Raw genomic sequence first — 13,926 nt, forward strand, 5'->3', positions numbered from 1 at the left:
ACTTTGCAGTGGCAATTATTATTAGAATACATAGCTTCATTTCTTTGTGATGTACTGAACGATGCTATGTTACATTTATTGATCATATTCTTGGACATAATGTGGCACGGCAAGAAGTTCTTTACTCGAAGGCATTAAAATAAATTAATTCTCTCAAAGCACCAGGACATGTCATTTATTTATGTATTCCACAACGTAAAGGAATGCATAAAAGATAAGTGCACAGCAAATCTCCATTTTATTCAAGTCATCCCAGCTTCCTGTAGCATGCTATGGAGCTCTGAGTGCGGGTTGCTCGCGAGGCTCCTAGAATCACCGAACTCAATCACCTTTCCTCCGTCCATCACCAAGATTCTGCATGAAAGTGAAGAAACAGCTTTTTGTATTTTCTGCTCGGTTGAAGCAATCGGATCTGTGGGACACATAAACCTTATGTTAAAGCATAACCGTATATAGATCTGATATATCGTGGGCACACCTTGCAAATAAAAGTGGCTAGCTCAATATAACGAGATTTCTTCGGCGCTTTGCTAAACCGCATCAACACAATGAGAACCACAGTTTTTAGCTGTAGCAGCTCAGTTTGTACAATGTGCAAAATTTAATTACAGCGCCATAGCCACGCCACAAAGGACATATTTACCTAATAGATGAGACAGTAATGTTTTCACAAAGCACAATCAAAGAAGAGAGGCCAAGCCGTCTTCAAACTAATACGGTATACTAATCAAAACGGAAACATGAATTTAAGCATAAATTCAGCGGTATGCGTAAAGCATTTTAGTAGGAACAGCGAGAAAAATTATTTGGCATAATATGGTGTAAATGATTCAAAACATCAATATATCACCGGAGATTCAACCTCTCTATTTTTTTGAAAGCGGGTCTTGCGTTCCCTGAATGCGATAAACACTCTGCGACTGTTAAAGTTCACATTTTTGTTTAGTTAAACCCAAGCGATTCACACTGCTTCACAAAACACTAGCTTCTAGACTTGTCCTTAAAAGGAACCTATAGCTAATCCGGCTATGCCTCTCAACTTGTGAAACGTAGTTTTGAGAACTAAAGCCGATTAGGTTACAGAGAGTAGCATAGAACACTAATTCAGGGGTCTAGTAAAACTCTGGTCTCGCGAGGCATCGTTTACCTCAGTCCCTGGGTTCAGTTTCGCTGCCACGCTCTCCCCCTCTCCTATTGTCTACCCTTAGCAAGACGCGTCTCTCGGACTCTCGCGCTGCTTATCAGGAGAGGAATAGAATACTACCACACAACTGCGACAGTGCGGTGGCGTCCGCTGCTTCTTAGGCCCGCCCAACGTGTCGAGTATTCAGTGACCTAAGACAATTGCGGGCGGACCTCAAACAACCCACTATATATGATACTATGGTGTCTATATCTCATTTTTATCTTATTTTAACTTATAGTTCGCACGCTTATTTGATTTCCTCTACTTGCTATCCCTGTATTCCCGCCGCGCCAGTTTCAGGTGCTTCAGATATCGGATAGCATGTTACCGGTGCGTGCTGGAAAACCTTTCCTTCCCGTTTTTTTTTCATTTATAATAAAGAACCATTTGAACTATTTACTACTAATCGTCTAATAAAATGTCTATAGCCATTCGCAACTTACACGACCTGCAGGCACTGTCCAATTGTTTTCAAACTATATGCAGCATGAAGATATCTTGGAACTAGTACATACGACAATATGTTTGTTTTACTCCACGTAATAAAACCTGAAGCTCTGTTTGTATTGTAAGGCAACGCGAAGGTCGGACTTGGGGAATCAGGCTTTATTACAGACCTGAGGCCTTGGTCGCACACTGCAGCCAAACACACTTCGCGATGACGATGGGTATCTACAAGAGGGAGCAGGATGAAGATGAAGCAGCACGTTCAGCAGTGTGGAAGATGAAGCGCCACACAGTGCTCACACTATTTCGCCCGCGCAGTTCAAGCGGCCAGCCTGGCCGCAATTAGTCCGCAGGATTGCGCCGAATAAAAGGTTTCATACGTGAAACGTGGACAACTTCAGTGCCACGGTAACGACAGTCCGGAGGAGGGTAAACAGGGGAGACGCGATAGTTGACTGGGGAGGTTTTTGCAAGAACTGTGTAAGGACCAATGTAACGGTGCTGTAACTTGTCACAAAGGCCAGGAGTGCGTAATGGGGTCCAAAGTAACACCTCGTCGCCGGGACGGAACGAAACTTGGCGATGGGTTGCATCATAGCGGTACTTGCGGTCTTCCTGGCTAGCTTCCGTGTTGACGCGAGCAAGCCGGCGTGATTTGGCCACTCGGGAAAGGAACTGGTCAGGAAGAGAGGATGAGGAACTGGCATGTGTAGAAAGAAAAGAGGCGTCAAGAAAGGTAGCGGGAGAACGGCCGTAGACGAGGAAAAACGGGGTGTAACCTGTGGTCCGCTGTACAGCCGTATTGTAGGCGAACGTAACAAAAGGAAGTATTACGTCCCAGTTTCGGTGGTCGTGGTCGACATACATAGACAACATGTCAGAAAGCGTGCGGTGGAACCGCTCAGTCAACCCATTGGTCTGCGGGTGATAGCTGGAGGTCAATTTGTGATGTGTGGTTGAGGCCTCAATAACTTCGGCTACAATCTTCGACAGAAATGTCCGACCACGATCGCTGAGAAGCACTTGAGGGGCCCCATGGCGCAGTACGAGCGATTCCAAAAAGAAGGTCGCGACCTCATGTGCTGAGCCATTAGGCAGGGAAGCGGTCTCAGCGTAGCGTGTTAGGTGGTCGACGGCGGTGACGATCCAGCGATTACCTCGTGCGGACAATGGAAGTGGCCCGTATAAGTCTATGCCAACAACGGCAAAGGGAGTAGCAGGGCAAGGTAGCGGCTGTAGTAGGCCAGCAGGAGGAGAAGTGGGCCGTTTGCGGCGCTGACATGGCAGACAAGAGGCGACGTATTTTGCCACACTTGAGGCGAGGCCTGGCCAGAAGAAACGGGCTTTCACGCGGTGGTAAGTTTTATGAAAGCCTAAGTGACCGGCTGTAGCATCATCGTGGAAAGCCGCCAGGATACGGGTGCGAAGCGCTTTCGGAATAACGGGGACCCAACGGGTGCCTTCGGAGCAATAAATATAACGGGAGAGCACGCCGTTGTCAAGTTTGAACTTTTGGAGTTGCCTGCGCATCCTAGCGGTAGGAGGGTGAGAAGCACCGGTGAGAAGGTTGATTAGGGAAATACAGTAGGGATCTGCTCGCTGGTTTGAAATAATGGCGTAGCGATCTGGAGCAGCGGCAAGAGAAGCACAGGTTAAGGTTGGGGCTCTGGACGACATTGGGACGTCGAGGGTGCACGCAGGAAGGCTCGAGGAAGCACTAGGTGGTGATTCTGAGAGCGGGCAGCGGGAAAGAGCATCGGCATCTCGATGTTTGCGTCCCGATTTGAATATGACATCAAAGTGGTACTCCTGCAAACGCAGAATCCAACGGCCCAGGCGTCCAGTCAAATTTTTGAGGGTTGATAACCAGCACAGAGCGTGGTGATCGGTAACGATCGTGAAATGGCGGCCGTAAAGGTAGGGGCGGAAGTTCTGAACTGCCCAAACGACGGCTAGGCACTCTTGCTCAGTGATGGTGTAGTTGCGTTCCGCTAGTGTTAGAGTTCGACTGGCAAACGCAATTACCTTTTCCCGAGAAGCGGTATCACGTTGCAGAAGTACGGCGCCGATACCGAGGCTGCTGGCATCGGTGTGAAGAATGGTGGCAGCAGTGTCGTCGAAGTGAGCGAGAACAGGGTCCGAAGTGAGGGCATTCTTTAGGGTTTGGAAAGTTTTTGCGCATTCTTCGGACCAATTGAAAGTAGTACGGTCTGTAAGGAGGCGGTGGAGCGGTGCAGCAATGGTAGCGAAATTTCGAATGAAACGGCGAAAGTACGAAGACAGGCCAAGGAAACTGCGTAGTTCCTTAGTCCGCTGAGGCCGTGCAAAGTTCAAAACTGCAGCAAGCTTGTCAGGGTCGGGTCGAATGCCATCGCGGCTGACGAGGTGGCCCAGGATCTTGATTTCTTTCTTGGCGAAATTACACTTTTTTGTGTTCAGCTGGAGACCGGCGGATGCCAGGCACGTTAGTACTTGATCAAGGCGGCATAAATGATCAGAAAAAGTTGCAGAGAAAATAACTATGTCGTCCAGGTAACACAAGCATGTTTTCCACTTAAGTCCTCTAAGAACAGTGTCAATCATGCGCTCAAACGTAGCGGGGGCATTACAAAGTCCAAAAGGCATGACATTGAATTCGTAAAGCCCATCGGGAGTAGCGAATGCGGTTTTTTCTTTGTCGGCTTCGTGCATCGGTATCTGCCAGTAACCGGAACGCAAATCCAAAGTGGAGAAATATTCGGCGCCCTGAAGACAGTCGAGGGAGTCGTCAATTCGTGGCATAGGGTAAACATCTTTTCGAGTGACTTTGTTAAGTGCGCGGTAATCAACGCAAAAACGCACGGACCCATCCTTTTTTTTTACCAAGACGACCGGAGATGACCAGGGGCTAGCTGATGGCCGAATAATGTCTCGCCGGAGCATATCATTCACATTATCTTCTATGATTTTACGTTCTGATAAGGAAACACGGTAAGGGCGGCGGCTAACAATAGAAGTACCTTCTGTAATAATGCGGTGCTGTGCAGAAGACGTTCGGCCCAAGGTCGGAGTAGTGACATCAAAGGAGGCTTGGTGTTTTCGAAGTAATTCCTGCAAAGCTTGGCGGTGAGTCGCAGGAAGGTCAGGATTGATGGTGCCAAAGAGAACACAGAGAGAAGCATCGGAAGAAGCTGCTGGTGAGGAAGAGGGGGCGGTAAGGGTGGTGAGGGACACCGGGTGAATGTCCAGGACACAAGGAAAACATGTCCCATTAGTCAGCACAATGGGCTCTGGGGAAGTGTTCGAAGCAGCGACAAGCGCTGCGCCATGCTCAAACCGAACAAGACTTGGTGGTAGCGCGATTCCGCGGGTCAGATGGCGATCAGAAGGGACGATTAGCACATCTCCGTTATCAATGTCAGTAGAAGTAAGCGCGACAAGTTGTTCGCATCCAGGGGGCAACACTGAGTTAGTAGCGGCAAGCAGGCGATAACGGGGCTCGGGAGGTTCAGAAGACGGATCGCTCTCGTTCATGTAAATGACCCTGTCGCGACACGAAATGCTGGCTGATGCGGCAGACAGAAAATCCCAGCCTAAAATAATTGGGTGAGCGCACGGTGACATCACGGCAAATTGTACATGGTGGCGGACACCATCAACAAAAACTCGCACAGTACACTTTGCAGAAGGCCGAATTATTGCACCATTAGCTCCGCGGAGTTCAGGTCCATCATAAGGCGTTTTCACTTTTCGCAAGCGGGAGCACAAGTCAGTGTGTATCACAGAAACAGCGGCGCCCATGTCAACCAAAGCCTCAACAGATAATCCTTCAACCCGCACTAAAATAATATTCCAGGGACGTTCCGGAGGATTTTTGGGATGGCCGAAGAGTGCAGTTTTCCCTCCTAAAACTGCAGTGGTCAGTTTTCCGACAGGCGGGGGGTCGTCAGAGAAGCTTGACGGAGAGGCGAGGTGGAGCGGCGAAAAGGCGAAAGAGAACGGCGTCTTGAAGGCCTGTAACCAGCAGGCGGAGCGGGGCTTTCTGGCGGGGGTGATGAACGTCGGGGATAATCAGGGAATGAACGGTGGTTAGAGCCGGAAAAGCGAGGAGGGTAGTCTGCTTCAAATGATTCGTAGCCGCGGCGTTCATTCTGGAGCCTGCGACGACAGAAGCGGGAAATATGGAAGTATAAATAAAATATTCGACACTCTAAACAATCCCGCGATTGTAAGAAGTCACGTGAGATCAAACTGAACTTTCTCCTAAATTCCCTTAAATGTTTATTCACAGCTGCTTAGTCTTAGCGTAAAAACGTTTGCCACATCATAATACTGCGGCTAAAAAAACGAATTCCCGATCGAATTTTGCAGGCCATTATACCGCTCTTTGAATTACTGTTGTTCTTTACCAATTGTACATTAGCGTGCTCCGAAATTCTATCATATCAGCAACATAAAGCAATTGTAGATTTATATTCGGCACCGTGCATAGTGTTAACTGTTTCTTGGATAATAGTTGCTCGGAAAATTGATTTTTAGAGCGTCTCCTGTTGGTAATAATACAAATTTAATTTTAGCAATGCAGAACATCAAAACGTCTAAAGAATTGAAATAGATGGAGCATTTTGAGTTACACCTACCAGTTATAATAACAATGCGTTTATATTCAATAATATCATTCTAAAGCTTTCCACTCGTGCTCTGAATGCCGCTGCCAGAATTGTGCCCATGCTCAAGTTCTCCTCTTAAGGGATCGTGCCTTTTGCGCATCCCATTTCTTCGTTCAGCCAATGAGAAATCATTTGCAGGAATGTTGGAAAAGAAATTGTGGAAAAACACATCTCCGACTTTCTGATAATGTGACATCGCACAACCGTGATTTATTTTTAGGTTTATTGGCAAAAAAAATCATCAGCTATGATATCACCATTGCTCGATTACATATGATCAAAACCTCTTTTATCATCGAAGATTTTAAACTTACTTTATCAATAAAAGGCATTTTAAATCCTCCTACCGTTCATAAATATAAATTCCTCAGATGGATAACTGACAGCGTAGGCGCGAAATAAATATTTGAAATCACAATATTATGCTTTTATCACTCAACATGTGTTAAGTGCCTCAAGACTCTAAATTATGTTCTCGTTTTAGTTTTGAATAATATAGCCCTAAGAAGAGGCATCTATAATGCTTCATCATAACTTCCTTGATATCTAATGACTAGGACATTCGAATATATATTACAAATTTCTTTGGCCATCTGCAGTTCAGCAGCGATTTGGTTTATTTGTGAGCAATGAGATAATAGGCAAAATAAAGGTATTGTAATAGTTTGCTATATATCCTACCTAAAAAAGAAAATTCTCCATTGCAAAGATAGGATATAATTTTGGAGGTTAGCTTGAGCACTTTAAGAAACTACTGCGTATTTCTTAGAGAACGAATACAATAAATACAGATATAGATGTTGACCATATCTTTTCAGAAGCTAGTATTACGCATAACAATCAAATACAGCTAGATTCCGCCAATAATGCGGTATTGTGCGCTAGTGAAAAGCGGTAGTGATTTCATAAATATAGTAAATAATGACAAGGTAAGACATTGCATGTGCAGCGAAACTAAATTCAGTCTCGAGCTAGCCACTATCGACTCTGCATAGCCGGGAAGTCGAGCGAGCGAAAGTTTTTCAATGCCTTGATCCTCATCTTCAAACAGTCATGCTCACTCACTTGTCGTAGTCCAGAACGTTTTCAAGACTATGCGTGATGGCCAACACGGTGCAGTGGGTGAAGCTCTCTCGCAGCGTGCTGTTCACCAGCCTGGCAGTGTCGGTGTCCATATGGGAGGTAGCTTCGTCAAGTAGTAGCACACGCGGGCGGCGCAAGAGAGCCCTGGCCAAGCACACGAGCTGGCGCTGGCCGGCGCTGCGCAAATACCGTTGAATAGCCAAAAACGTCTCTAAGCAGTATTCTTTCCTGACATTAGGCTAGAAATATTTCCTTCAGGACAGCGTGAGAAAATATTCGTATGTAGGCCTCAGTGCCTACATACGAACAGCCCGGGTCGTGTTGAGCAGCGCTTAAGGACATCCTCTTTACTCCTCCTTCCGAGCTGCCGATTAGCAGTTTAACAAGGAACATTTTCCATTTAGGATCATGAATCAAATTCTGTATTTTATCAAACCCAGAGCGCTCCAGCAGTAAGTTCTCGCTACAAGTTGCACGGCCCATTCGAAAGAAAATGTCTAAGCTATCTCAGCAGTGCGTATATTCCTTATTCATATTATAGTCGGTTCTAACATTTCTATCAATCAAAGGGTAACGAGGCACTCTTTGGTGCAGATAAAATACTACACTGAAAAATTTTGCACCTTACGTCTGTGAAAACGCTCTTTAAAGAGACCGCCGCAGGAAACTAGCATACATATGTCTAAGTTGGTGCCAAAATCCGTCAACTTTGCTTCTACGGGTATCTAAATTGATGTTATGCTCGTTGGCAAGGGTAAACTTCGCGCAATGTAAAGCAGGAAAACAAGGCATACGCATACAGGAAGTAGGACAGGCCCATGCATTTTTACGGCTTGTTTCGGGAACTAATATACGGGCATTAAATGCTTCATTGACAACTGTCTGGAGTGTAAACTGATAGCTTGAGTGCTGCCTAGTGGTTCATCCATATGTACACTTGTTCCCCAGGCGGAAACAAACCATTCAGCTTGATGGAAGCTGTGATTTGTTGGGGCGAGGCATTGAAATTACAAAGTTATTACTTGCCCCTAACAATTAGTCATTTATTTGGCTATCAAAAGTTGCTCAGTGCTCATTCCGCAAGAGCTGAGAACCATACGCTAATAAATTACAGCATGCCCAGATATTAAAACATATTGAAATATGCAGCCATGTATCCGCTATATATAAAACAAAAGTGGCGCTTTAATAATGCCTTGGCTTCTTTATAAGGCTATAGTTTTTTGAAAACCCTACTTCATACGAAATAACATTTGGATGCTAAAAGCATCTTTGTGGGGGCAGGCCATTCGTACAGTTTAGAGCTAAATCAACCTGTAATGGACACTTGTTTTCTGGATAAGGTAAAACACTGGATTGGTTGCACATGTAATGCTGCGTAGTGCTTTGAGAAGCATCGTAAAGCGCTGGAGTTGTACCTGAGATTGCTGCCGGCGTCTCCCACTTCTAATACCACATTTCCCGGATGAGATGATACGAAATCTTCCAGGTGCACTTGTTGTAAGGCCGTCCAAACTTCTTGGTACGTGTGGCGACGAGTAGGGTCAAGGGTATCGCGCAAGGTTCCACGCATGAGGTTTGAGTCCTGCGCAGTGGAAATTCATGAAATTAGCAAATGATTCAAAAGAAAAAACTTCAGGTTTTAAGCTCGAGTTCAACCATATGGCTTTATAAACTGGCTGCATGATCGTACAATTTGATCGCAGTTATGTAGTTGGTGCAATGCGCAATTTTGGTAGCGATGCTTATCGCAGCGTGTTTTCACTTCACAATTAATGTGAACAAGAAGCATTTTAGTGATCCGAAAAAGCGCTGGAAAGATTAAATATTTTCTATTATTCCATGGGTGATAGCGTGTATTGGCAGATTTGCACACGGTAATTTCCAGTCTAGTTGTTATTGGGCGCTATAAGAGGGAACCGCAACATTTTACGAAGAAACACGTGCAAACATTCCCAATATAGAAGCAGAGCGCTAAGTGCACCCTGAACGCTTCTCAGTTCGGTGGCATAATTAAGGCCCCGTTCGATGTTCTTGTACACTGGGCTCGCTTTACGATAAAAGCATCTGCTGCCTTAAGAGGGCCTTCGTCTCAAAACTTTTGTTAAACGTTTATACCTATGGCTTTTGAGTTGTATGTTTTCCGTATGCCTATATGTTAATATATAGTAAGATAGAAAGCTACACAGTAATACATACGCAAAAGCCCTCAGTCGCGGCCACCACACTTGTATTTCACATCGTATGGCAACACGCTCACGCTGGACAGAAACGGCATGCAAGTTAAATGAAATAGTTGCAGCGACATCTGTGGTGCGCGTAGGATGTGGGGAAATTCATGCGTAACACAGCTGTTTTCCGATGTCCAGCTGTTTGCACTTGGCTATAAATGTTGAGGCAGCACTGAATGCTGTAATGCACACTTGCTAAAACATATCGATGACAATCGTGTTCCAAGCGTACACAGCAAAATATTTATTTGCAAGTTTTTTCTGTACTCGCAAAAAGTAGTTGGTCTGCCACAGCAACCAATGTGATGTATTTTAAGCATCGATTGACTTTACCGCCATTTGTCGTGTGCGCTGCAGAGAACCCGGCACAGAAACAGGGGAGAACATGGAGTCGAACAGGAGGCGAACCTAAAGGCCAAACGAACTTTGCAAATCAATTTAGAGGCCAGTTGGCGATAACTATTCGAACCGATGACATATATACCCCCACTTGCATTTCGTAATTGGAAAAGAGCTGTCCAAGAAGGCGGGGTCACACTGACGGAACAGTTGGTGAGTTCAGTCCCTCCCTCCTTCCTTCCTTCCTTCGTTCCTTCCTTGCTTCATTCTTTCCTTCGTTCCTTCCTTCCTACATTCATTCTTTTATTTATTTTCCTTTATTTCTTTTTTTCATTCTCTCTTTCTTTCATCTCTCTCAATTCTCTGTCCGCATGATTCTGCGGCGGTGGCTCAACTATAGAGCCAGTTGCCAGGCCTGTGCATCTTATTTTTCTCTTTTCTACAGCCGCAACAACAACACACGGGAAGTATAAAATACCATGGATATCTTGTTACCAGACTACTCCTATTGGCATTCTAAAGGCTCTTTAGTGAGGCGATAAAGGACGCTAACATTCATTTTCCCCTGGGCACCCCTGCTACAGAACGACAAAAAGCAAGAAGAATAAATCAAGTTGCGGCATAGCAAATATTTTTTTCTTCTTCTCACGGCACAGATGAGGTAATTGCACTGGCAAGGGGTGCCCATCGCGTCTAAACAACACAAGTGGGTTTAAACCGCGAATAAGACTACTGTGGGACTTAGACCAGCTTGCAGGAAGTTGATTACACACCGTTCTGCAAGCTAGTCCTGGGACTGCTCTTTCGAAGAGGTTAACTCTCACTTCAAAATTCATAATTGTAAAACAGCGCGAACAACGGTACGCAATAACGAGAAGGACACGGGACGAGCGCTGACTCTCCACTAAGTTTTTAATGCCAACACTTGGCGCTTTTAAAGGAAAGACAGTTTGATCGACTTCAATGTGACGTAGAATGTACTGGCTTTCCTTTAAAAGCGCCAAGTGTTGGCATTAAAAACTTAGTTGAGAGTCAGCGCTCGTCCAGTGTCTTTCTCGTTCCTGTGTAAATTTTTCGCTGTGTTTTACAATTATGAACATCTATCACCTTGCCCAAATGAACATTCTGCTTATTCTTACTTCAAGTCTAGTCTTGACCACAGAACAAACTTCCTTTACACACCGAATCTAAACAGTATTTTTCGCATGGAAAGATGGAAAGGCTGGCGAAGACGGGAAGTTTAAGTGCACAAGATATTAAAAGTAGAACGGCTAAGGAGCCACTAGCGGTTTAAATGAGTTGTCAGTACCGATAGAGCTATATATGCAGATAATTGCGCTGCTATCAGATATTGTTTGTTCAAAGACTATAAAGTTGACGATGCGAAGGGCTCATTTTTTGTCCAACACTTTTATTGGAGGACACCTACATTATAAATACAACAAACTCCTGTCATTTTAATGTGAAACGCCATTTGAACAGCTAAAGATGAAGCCTGCAGAAAATTCCAAAATGTACAGTAAATGCAGCCTTGTAACGACGTATGTGAGAGATCAGAATTTCAACCCGATTCGTTTTTATAATTGTTCATGTGTCATTTTTTGTCTCGGCTAATTTCATAGTAAGGTACAGTTATCATTAAGATTAGCTGAATACAGGGCAGCCACTAACAGAGTGGTGCTATCTGTGTGTAGAGCCCCTTGCTCGTGCCCTCGGGATGTCTTTACGATGTTATAACTGCTTAAAAACTGGAGCAGATAGCTTAATATAACCTGCAGAAATAATAACAGGGCTGAAATGTTCCTAACGCTGCGTTATAATTTTGCATTAGAGACAAAAATAATGGAAACAGTGTCAGTTTCTGTGTCTATCACTATCGCTAGATTTTAATAAAGTCAACCACGCCGCAACACCCGCACGAAAAAAAATCTTATACCTCCTCTATCCGTGCTATGTGTCCTCTATGTAACTAGCACTTGTGGTCGTGTGAATTTACGGAATCTGTGAGATATAGAAAATATTGCGAAATCATTTCTACTTTATGGTATGCGGATGCAAGAATGTCTTTTAAGGCTGTTTTTCCAACCTCCCTCTGTCGGAATGTTATTGTGAGTCGATGCATGAGAAAACAACGCACATAGTCTGTGCATTACATTTGTGTTCAATTTCGCCCAGTACCTCAAATATTTCTACTGGTTTCTATAATGACTCGGCCATGACTATTTTGTTTCCTACTGTGCTTCTTAGATTCGCTTACTTCATTACCTGCCGTGCTTACTCTTAGAAACTGAAATGATCTCCCCATATTTTTTTATATTTTAGGGATTACATAACAGCACAGTACCATAAGTTTCAGTTACACTGAGGACTGTAGCAAGGATTGAGGAAGCAGAATATTTTGTTAGTGTGAATGTTACTTTGAACTTGAAGTATAGTTATCAAAATATGTTGATAGCTAGAGCTCTTTTCTGTATACGTGGTAGCATTGTGGAAATGTAAAGCAGTTTTAGATGCATTTTCATTCTACTACCATTGCTGCAGGTTTTAGGCTATCTAGTTTAGTTGCTGAGTGTTTATAATTTTGACATTGTAAATGAATCACCAGGAATTCTAAATGTTTAAATGAGTAGTACACGTCTCCTATCTCAGCATGATCACGGAGCCCTCTTCTGCGGGTTACTGTTCTTAGCTTTTTAGGTGTACATTTTTTATGCTATGCTTCACCGGACATTAAATAAAATATTTGTATAAATTAGCTGTTAAGCTTTGTTGTATATGTATACAAAGAGAAAGGACTGGCACCTTTAATGCACTCCTCAGCGCAATAAAATTTCACGGATACTGTGCCTTTCCATTCCTATAAACGAATTATAGAACACCGGTTAATTTTGATGCGTACATGAAACGCTGGTTGTGTTCGACATGGGGCGCGCGATATACCGTCACGATAGGTCATGACGTCACCAGTCGCCCCATGCATATACGAAGCTGACCCCACCAAGCGTCCGATCCAGGCTTCCATGCGGCGTCTTTCATTTGCCACTTCCTCGAATGCCGCACCACAGAGCAATGTTGTTGTTGTTGCGGCTGTATGAAGAAGGAAAAGAAAATGCACGGGCCTGCTACTGTCTCTGTAGCTGAGCCACCTCCGCTGCCTCGTGCAGATAGAAGAGAATATAGAGAAGAAAGAAAAGGAAGAGGGAAAGAAAGACGCGCGCCGCAACAACAGCCGTCGTTCACCACCAGCGGTGGCATGTGCAATGACGGCCTACAACAGATAAAAATTCGGTGCCAGGCCAGCCCCCGCCGCAAGCAGCGGTGACCCACCTGCACCAGCCCCCCCACACAGCAAACCGAAGCAGACCCAGATGTCTATTACGCGTTAGTACAGCAGGCATCAGCTGCGTTTCAAATTAATTTACAAGATAGAAAAGGCGCACTATTTGTCACAATTCTTAACGCACACATGTACCACGCCGTAAAGAAAGGCAGGAAGCTGGGAGTAAAAGAACAGAGGGAGATTGAGGTGCCTTAGTGGAGGGCTAGGATCCACCGCGCTATAATGGTTTTCGCCTCATTGCACCTTAGTGGTCGAATTTTCCCCCTAGAAGATTTTTCTGTATGATCAGCCTGCTCATTATTAATTACAATACACAGGTGGCAGTCTCAGTTTAAGCACGCACATTGTTTCAATAAAGTAGGGTAATTTACTGGGCACTTTACTGCACGGGAGCAGAGAAAAGTCACGCGACCTGGCCCTTTGTTGTATCTATGTCGTGTTCAAAGGCAGACATAAGGCACATTTCTAACTTTCCATTGAGGCTGAAGAGCACACTCATTGTTTTTTTTTTCTGAACTTGCAATCCAAAGTAAAATACAGAAATCTCCTGTAGCATACTATTTTCTAAACAGTGACCTTGCAAAAGCACGGGGGAGGCGGGGGGGAGGGGGGGGGAACAGCTCCCTAATGATAAAATAAGTTATTTGAGGC

General features: G+C 44.6%; 1 protein-coding gene across 1 annotated transcript in view; it reads right to left on the reverse strand.

Annotated features, from left to right (window-relative positions):
- Positions 1-242: 242 nt before the first annotated feature.
- The window catches only part of LOC146176791 (ATP-binding cassette sub-family C member 2-like), a 44,667-nt gene continuing 30,983 nt past the window's right edge, over positions 243-13,926 (reverse strand). Inside the window, exons 12-14 of the mRNA XM_084581390.1 lie at positions 8,784-8,950; positions 7,348-7,542; positions 243-354 (exon numbers count right to left, since the gene is read on the reverse strand). Coding sequence (XP_084437516.1) covers positions 243-354; positions 7,348-7,542; positions 8,784-8,950 — 474 coding nt within the window. The remainder of the gene's footprint in view (positions 355-7,347; positions 7,543-8,783; positions 8,951-13,926) is intronic.

This window comes from Amblyomma maculatum, chromosome 10 (assembly GCF_055883805.1).
Source record: "Amblyomma maculatum isolate TAMU_Amacu chromosome 10, ASM5588380v1, whole genome shotgun sequence".
Taxonomy (NCBI): Eukaryota; Metazoa; Arthropoda; class Arachnida; order Ixodida; family Ixodidae; genus Amblyomma; species Amblyomma maculatum.